Here is a 9237-nt window from a genome sequence, read left to right on the forward strand (position 1 = left end):
TTACGTGACCACGTGACACAGATGTGACGTGCAGCTCCTTGGCCGGGTCTGTACTCAGGAAGAACACACCTCTGCTGAGGAAGGGGGCAGGGCAGGAAGTGGCCATCCAATCGGCCGATATGCTATGACGTCCTCCCTAACATTCTTATTCTCTTCTGATTCAGAAAATTTTCATATGTAGTCTATGAACCAATCCAAATTTCAAATCCAGTTGTTATAAACTTTTCACGCAAACACACAAACCTGAATCGACATCTGTTAAGGAAAAAAGCTAACAGAAAAATCAGCCACAGTAACACCCTGATACATTTCATCCTAAGATCACCTGAAGGAGAAAGCTCGGTGTGGAAATGCGCAGCACAGTGCCTAACACATCACGGTCACAGGTTAATAAAGGTCTGAACTGAATCTAACAACTGAATACGAAACAAGGAACGCTCTGCTTTAATGTAACCTAATTCTTCTCTACTTACGCTCTATTGCAGACGTATTAGAAAAGATTAGCATCCTTTAGGGGAAAAAAAGAAACCTCAGTCATATCCAAGCCCGCCTTTGGGGAAGGCTATTGCATACATACACGCCCCGTCGATCCCAGTACAGCATCACCCAGGAGCTGTGATGATGGTGCCTACATAAGCCTTCTGCCAGCTCCCAAAGCTATCACAACGTATCGCTTCACAAAACGAAAAGCTGCCTGTTCCACCACGGAAAACACATCAATCTCAGAGACTTACCTGTTTAAGACAACTGCAGTATATCTTCTTTCCACAAAAATAATTCCGCACAGGATATTGGTAAACGGAGAAGGAAAATGTGCCTCTGGCTTTTCTTTTCCTTCAGTTTCTTCATCCTCCTCATCCTCCTCAGAATCGCTCCAAGACACGTAATCATCCTGATTCCTGTTATTATACCACTCAACGCTTTCAAACTGCTGTCGCTCATAGGGTTTATATTTACGTAAGATTTCAAGCAGCCTTGTGACTTTAGGAGTTACAAATCTCAGGTCAAGTGAGGCAGGTGAGAAGTGCTCTTCACACAGCGCGTGGATTTTCCTTAGGAAAGTGTCTGTAAACAATAGAAATTTCCTGTGCAGCTCCTCTTGCTCATGTTTGATATATTTCTGTAGCTCTCTTACCATCATTCCAGCTACTTTATCGGCACACCAGGGTCCCAGAACTACCAATACCGCACGACAGTCTGAGAGTATCTACAAAAAAATGTAAAAAACCCAAATGCGAAACAACAATCATGTAGTAGTTTCAGATGGAGTTTAACTGAGATTTAAGCTGTCTTCCGTCTGCCCCTTCAAAATAAATTTACCCCACTAATATAAACACTGAGGTTAATTCCCCAAGGGGAGGGGGAGGGGCCAGCAATCTTCGCAAGCTCTACTTTTTCATATATGTGCCCAGAACCATCCTTTTGTTTTCCCCAGTGAAAATAACTGAATGAGAGAAATTAAAAGATGCAATTGTATATGGTTAATAAAGCAATTTTAGAACTGTGATTAGTTAGAAGTACAACAATCATTTACGGTAAACATGCAAGGAACTATGTAGCAGAATATACATATATACGTACATGCATGTGCAGCAGAGTATGTCATTTTATTTTAGGTACCAAAGAAGAGCAAGACAATTTTCCTTGAACTTTATCTATGCCCAGAGTGCCACATCTTACAACCCCAGCTCAGCGTGGAATGTAAATCCATATTGAGGCTATAACTGAGGAACTGCCAGTTCTGCAGTCAAGTAAGACATACTGGGTTGAACATGGACTTAATGAGAAGACAAGTGCTGAGCACAGTCTGGGCACTGCTGCTCCAGAAAAAAATCAGCAGGAGAGAATTAAGACTTAGATTCAGTACAGTGTTAACATTCACAACTGGCTGCAAAGTCCTGGGATGATGGTTCTCAAGTTTTAATGGCATCAGGATAACTGAAGGGCTTGTCAAATCTCAGACAGCTGGACTCTACCCCCAGAGCTTCAGATTCAGCAGGTGGGGCTTATCATCTGCATGTCTTAAAAAGCCCCAGAGGGAAGCTGACGCTGCTCATCTAGGGTCCACACCTTGAGGACCACTGTCCTCAAAGCTGCACTACTCAGGGATGATGAGCTCATACCCAGTTACATACAAAGAAACAGAAGAATTCTGTTAACCCAAGTGTTTGATCAGGAACTAATTCACTGGCCCAAGGGGGAAAAAAAAAAAAAACTGGACTCATTTCCTATGCTGAATCATGACATGTCCTTAAACCAGGGAGGCCTATACTTAATAATATAAATGTCCGTCAGGTAATAGTAAATTCAACCCAATGTGATACATTCAAAGAAAAATGTCCAAAGAGATAAGAAGATAAACTAAAATGTATATAAAACAGCCTTATTAGAAGAATATTCATTTCAATATTAAAAATTCTTTATGCTTTTATTATACTCCCTATACTTACTTTGTATATGCTTACCTGTTTAGAAATTAAAGTAGAATCTCTTTCTTTTGAATGTACAGATATGTTACAGTCATTGATAAAATTAAGTGCTTCTTCTAATTCCATCAGCAGTCTTTCATAAAGCCCACTTCTGTCAGTAAATGGTCCACAGTCTACCACAATCTCACACGGCTGAGAAGTATACCTTTAACACCAGAAACAAATGTTGTCAATACACAACAAATTCACTACAGCATTACGATCCATTACATATCCAGACCAAAAAAGAACTAACCACCCTGCCGATTTTCATCTGGCATAACAGATGGGCTCACAACAAGCCTTCCTAAAGTGGTCCTCCTCCTATCTGTACTATGTTTGCCTGTTAGGTCTCAATAAATGCACAAGAGTAATAGTCAAAGAATTCTGTTGTTTCATTATTATCCCAGGTTTTTCACTTTCCTTTTAGGTTTAGCCTTTCATCTTCTGCCCCCTTAGGCATCACCAAGAATGAGAAACAATGTTAATCAAAATGCTCAAGAAACTCAATAATGATTACTTCTCAGAAGGAGAAATAGGGAAGGGGGAGGAGAACACAGCGAGGAAGTGTTATTACATTTATCCACTTCCATACTATTTGAAAACTGTTAGCATTTGCAAATGTCAATTTTATTTTTAATGTATTTTTAACATATCCTCATAAGGAAAGCTCCTCCAGATTTCAGTCAATTACAATATCACTCCTTGGATCTTTCATGCCCTTCATAATATGACAACCAGAACAACACATAAAATCCTAAAAGCACAAAAAATAATTAAGGAAGAGAAATACAACAGAGACATATTTAAATACTACAGTTTTCATTACTCCCACCGAGAATTTATAAGAGTCACATTTTGAGAACTAGGTAATGCCTAACTCAACAGATTACTTACAGCTTTATCTAAGTGCTCTTATATCACTACTTCCCCTAAAGACTTCAAGTAGTTCAGGCCTACCAATCTAATTCAGGTCAGATAAAAGCAAAAGCACAGCCTATCACTTCTACGTCACAGACTGTCTTAGCTCAGGGAAATCAGAAACAGCATGTCCCAGAGAGCATGTCCTAAAGGTCATGAGATTTGTATTTCATCTCACATTTGGACTCCTAAGTTTCATGAATTTACAAGCTACTTTTTCACCTCACTCCACAAAGAGATATCTTTCCAAAATCCTACTAAATGAAAGGTACACCGAAAGGTATTTTCCATGTCAATGTAACTGATCACTAAAGAATCTTGAAACCACACTGAATGCCATTTTACAGACTCAGGGACAATAAATGACTCACTTGAAGTCACATCGCTTACAATTAGTGGAGCCAGTACTCAAAACCCAGGTGTGATTTAATTTCATAACCTGAGAAATAAGTTGTCTCTATTATAACTGTTCGAAGAACCACTTGGTAATCTTTAACCTTATTAAAGGCTATATTTAATAAGGATATTTTAATATGAATTGAATTAGTTATATTTATTTAAAAATCTAATTTATATAGGCTCACTTCCACCAACTTAGATCAAAAAGGCTGTTTGTGTGTGCACGTCTTAATGAAACTTGAAATAGTAACCCCTTCAAAAAGAGACAAATCTCAAAATCATAAACATCTTCTCAGGAACTGACACCCACTTTCAAAACTAGAGGGTGTTTCCTATTATTTTAAAGTAGGTTGTAAGATACTGAATCCTGTAAATAAATAAATGTTCTTTCAAAGCATCATGTGGGACATGAGGGTCAGAACAACAAAGTGCACACATGGACAGAAAAGAACAGTGATTTCCTGTCTGAGTTCCCCATCCTTGTCAACATCAGCAAACAGGACGCACCCATGCTTACGCACTATTCCCTCTTAAGGCAGAAACACCTCCATCTGTTACTCTCTGTGGAAATAACGTTAGATTCTTGCATTTGAAAATGACTGTTCTGATAAGGAATTCTTAGTCTTGCTCTTTCCTTTTAATAGCCAGTTGTTCTCTTAAACAGAGACTATCTGCAAGGTACTGTGAGACTGAAGGCCTAAAACTGTCAGAGCAGGTCTCATTAAAGCCAAGTCAATACTAAGTGCATACCTGTCTAAAACCACCAAGTCAGTTGCAGTTTCAGCATTACTCTTAAGAATTTTCTCCAGTTTCTGAATCTTTTCTTCCAATTCCTCTGGATCACATCTCCCATTTAAAATGGAAGCAGTTAGTCCCAAAATACGAGGACATGATGGACAATCTTCACAGAGCTAACATAACAAAAGACACTGACAGTAAGGAATTCATTTTGCAAGGCCCTAACCAAACAGACAGCATCCTAACAAAACATGTCAAAAAGACCTAAGAAATACTAAAATTATCACGTATGGAATTACTATAGCTTATTTAAAAGATCAGTTTATTGAAAAAGAACATTTAAATATGCCATGATGGATTATGTAATTCACATGATAAATCATACAATTTATCGGTTTATATTGTTTAAATTTTTACTACAGATTTAGAAGTTGCAATAAATTTATTATAGTTTAATATTACAAGTTATAGATTTAAATGAACATTAATTTAATATACATTCATTCATTCATTCCTACACTGGAACCAAGTTCCCAAAACAGGTAACAAATACTGCTTTTGATATATAAAAACACTGCTTATACTCAGTAAACTGACCTGCATTATTAAGTGATAAAATCTAAAAACTCACCTTCATAATTTCTCGGTAGGGGTGGTCTAAGATTGCAAGATGACACTCATCAAACACCAAAAGGTTAATGTCTGACAGCGATAAGTAACCATTTTTCAAAACATTCAAGGCGATATAGCAAGTCATAACGAGAACCTAAAACAAAACTGGTATCAGTATACAACACATGCCATCCACCTGCCTGGATACGCTTCTAGGAAATCAGATATGGAACCACTGTATTTTGGGCGAAGATTAAGAAACTCATCAGTAAAAATTAAAACCAAAATTCCCGATGTAATAAAGCTCACACTTGAGAACCAAGATATAAAATCAGGAAAACATGGAAGGGACAAGAAAAAAAATCTTGATAACGGACACCATGTTTTCATGATAAATCTACTAAGTCTACTTCAGGTTTTAAGGTTCCGACAGCCAAAATTTGACTGATGAGACCTGTCAGTTTTATCAGATCACAAACAATTCACAAATTTTGTTTCCATCAAACTGACAGGTTTTTTGGAAGAACATATGGATTACTTCGTTCTTTTTATAGCCTATCATTCTGTGGATTTTAAGTGCTTTATTAATGAGGGTTAACCCAATATGTAAGACATACTAGCAGACTGGGGACTGCTTGAGGTTAGTTAGAAAGCATCTCTTAACCACTGCAGATCCACCAACACACGAATGGCCCTTAACACGTAGAAACATCTATGAGAACGTCTCCATCAAAGACACTAAGATCTCAACCAAGAAATGACTCCAGTTTCAAAACATTTAACTCAAGAGTAAACTTTCCAAAAGCAAGTTATCTGCAAGATGAAAACAGGACATAGGAATTTGTGTTTTTCAAGCAAGTAAATCATACTGTAAAACTGTGTCTTTTCTATGGAGTAAGAGCAACACAAGTTAGTAATTTATTTGGCTTTAGGATGAGATTATAGTAAGAAAATGCAGTAGGACTAGTTTCTAGGCTGACAAAGTACAGGAAAGTAGAGTTTTCAAACCTAATTGAGACAACCAAGACTGCGGGTCATCTTATAAACCAAGGACTTGCACAGATTTATTAACTGAAATTTCTCTACAAGTCTTACCTGGTGCTTAGTAAACTCTTGGTTCCATATCTCTTTTGTCCAAGATGCACTTACTTCCAGGTTTGAGTATTCCCCAACCTTGAGATCTGAGTGAGTTCTGACAGCTGACACTTGTTGAGCAACCTGGTTTGCTGATTACAAATACAATACTCTGTGTAAATACAGGAACTCTTTCCTAGCTGGCCCTCTGGACTATTAACAATTTAACAGTTAAGGAAATCCTTACTATTATATATTACACCTAACCATCAATTTTTTTAGACCGTCAACTTAAAATCATATTTTCAGTTATCTCCAAAACACACTTATTAGACTCACCACCCCGCCCTCTGCCATTCACTTCAGAGAGTCCTATACCACCTTCCTTCTTTAAAGGTGACTTTCCCCAATCCAAGAATATAATTTCTAGGTTGGAACGGCAACTACTCCAGATCCACCCCTCCTGTTTTCTTCAATAAAATCAGATTGTATCACCAAGAAATAAGACAGACTACTATGTATTTAAAGCACATGAGAACACCACATGATGAGACAATCTTTAAAAAAAAAGTGACATGGTTATATGTCAGTTTATGTTCACATTTTATACTTTTTATATTAATATATACCCCAAATACAAAAAAACAAGTACTTTAAACTCTTACTGAATATCTAACTTTTAAGAAGCATCTACCTTTCTTTCTACAACTGGTATAGCAAGATCATAAATCAAAAAGTTATCTTTCATAATCAAGCACCTTTTGATATACTTTATGAAGCTAAAACATCAAAAACAAAAATAATTAACTACTTAGATCAGATTATATTCCAAAAGTAATCCTTCAAAAGAAATGCAGACTCAGAATTAAATGTAATTACATATAAGAAAAAAGCTGAAGTTTAACACCTATGAAATAAGGTAACTAACATTTAAGAGAAATATTATAAAGTTAAGAAATAGGACAATGATATTTCTACTTCAACAAGCACATTATCTGTCAACCTCTCTATACTTTCAGGACTTTAACTTAATACCCATGGAAAAAAATCTGCTTAACCATAAAATCTCATCCAATTTCCTCCACACAATTTGATACAATAATTTTTTATTACCAGAGTTGACCAAGAACACCGTCCTTTTGCCATTTCTGTTGAAGTCTCCCCTGATCTGATAGGACAGCTCTTTAGTGAGTAGTACTGCAATAAACGTCTTCCCTGAGCCAGTGTTTAAACAGACTATGGTATTATGATCCAGAGCTGCTTCAAGCAGTTCAACCTAGAAATACAGTGGGAAAAAAAGATTATACACTTCTCATCTAAGTACAGAATTTAGAAAATTGGATTTTGTTTTAATTCAGAAAATTTCACTGTATTCTAAAATCTTCCTCCAATAAACCTGCCCTTTCAAAAAGCATACATTCTACATCTTTATATAAGAATAATAATCAGAGGCATTAAAATACCGGTTACACATAGCTGTGCTATGTAAACGTGTTGAAATGGCATTTACAATTTCTTTAAGAATTATCTTCACAGGGACAGAAAATTTCTCTAGAATACTATGAACAACTGAAATGACTATCACCATAGTTCTGCCAGTCCATGGTTGTTCAAACCAATCTCAATTCCTACCCAGATCATGAGGACAGACACACCCAAACAGATACTAAGGAACAGTGAGGTTTTCACAGAGAAAAAATATAAATTTCACCAATAAAACTAAAAAATCATTTACTCAGCAGATGTTAGAAAAGAAAAGGACTATTAAGAACAAAAGTATCTGGAATGAGAAAATTAATCAGAAGAGGAAAGCTTGAAAAGGTAAAGGAGTTTTATTTAAGTTGTGTCAACTATATGCTAATTTATTCCATTTTAGTGAAAATGCTCCAGTATTAGTGTTCTCATTAGTACCTGATATTTTCTTGGCGTATAAATGTTATCATGAATTGCTTCTTGTTGCCATGGCAGTCCAAAGAAAGGACCCATTGGTGAGGAAGCAGGGGTCATGAGCTGCAGGCCTGCCATGCTGAGGGGTTGCAAAGCAGGGCTTTTCATTCATCCAGTGTTTCTTTCATTGCATTTTTGTTCTAGCACAGCTTACTACAAAAGGGAAAAAGAATACCATTACACAACCATGCAGGGTTAAAAACAAAAGAAAGCACAGAAACAAGAGAAACATCAGAATATCATTCCTATGGGCCTTTTCAAATTCTTCCTGTAATTGTTTTAGCTTTTTCTTCATCTAAGAGGATCATTTTAAAAGTCAAGCATTCTGTACTCGTCAACCCAGCAATTCTACACCTAGAAACCTGTCTAAAAGAATTAGGCAGCTGCGCAGAAAGGTAGACACGTGAATATTCATTGCTGCATTATTACTTAAGAACAAGAAATCACCTTAAAATATATTAATCAAAAATTAGCTAAGTAAATTATGGTCTAGTATTAAAATGGAATACTTTAAATCCATAAGATAATACAGATCAATATTTACTGATATAGAACTATGTCCATAATATACCTTTAAAAGAAAATATGTACAGTATGATGCCCTTTACATGTGTATATATACAAAACACGTAAATACATACGTAAATATACTTCAAACATTCTTTGTAAATTCTATGATGCTATTACTGACAAAATAATGAGAAAACTGTATAGAACGTACTTCGCGCTGTGCCTGCACACAGGAAGGATTCAAATCCCTGCCAACATTTGGTCATTTTATCAAAGGACCATAAACACAGAAGGTCATTCTTCTCAATTGACAACCTATCACAACTGCACAGCTGATCAATTACTTACATATGTATCTTTAAAATTATTCACATCCTAGATAAATTAAAACAAGGCAACACTATTCTGTGAAATAAAAGTTACTTCATGGTATCTAAGCACTCTTCTATATTTCATATACTCTTCCCCAAAAATAAATCTGATTATGTAAAATGAGACAATAATAATTCAGTCTTTTTAAAATTCCTAACCTGCAGATAGAGGATTAGGGTTTCAGATCTCTACGTGA

At 36.2% G+C, this 9237-nt stretch overlaps 1 protein-coding gene across 1 annotated transcript in view; it reads right to left on the minus strand.

The window, feature by feature from the left end:
* DICER1 (dicer 1, ribonuclease III) overlaps nucleotides 1–8271 on the minus strand; it is a 39409-nt gene extending 31138 nt beyond the window's left edge. The window contains 8 exon segments of the mRNA XM_057733580.1: nucleotides 735–1207; nucleotides 2466–2634; nucleotides 4539–4699; nucleotides 5158–5292; nucleotides 6234–6364; nucleotides 7326–7488; nucleotides 8124–8243; nucleotides 8245–8271. Coding sequence (XP_057589563.1) covers nucleotides 735–1207; nucleotides 2466–2634; nucleotides 4539–4699; nucleotides 5158–5292; nucleotides 6234–6364; nucleotides 7326–7488; nucleotides 8124–8243; nucleotides 8245–8271 — 1379 coding nt within the window.
* Between the last annotated feature and the right edge of the window lie 966 nt (nucleotides 8272–9237).

Source organism: Hippopotamus amphibius, chromosome 4, assembly GCF_030028045.1.
Source record: "Hippopotamus amphibius kiboko isolate mHipAmp2 chromosome 4, mHipAmp2.hap2, whole genome shotgun sequence".
Taxonomy (NCBI): Eukaryota; Metazoa; Chordata; class Mammalia; order Artiodactyla; family Hippopotamidae; genus Hippopotamus; species Hippopotamus amphibius.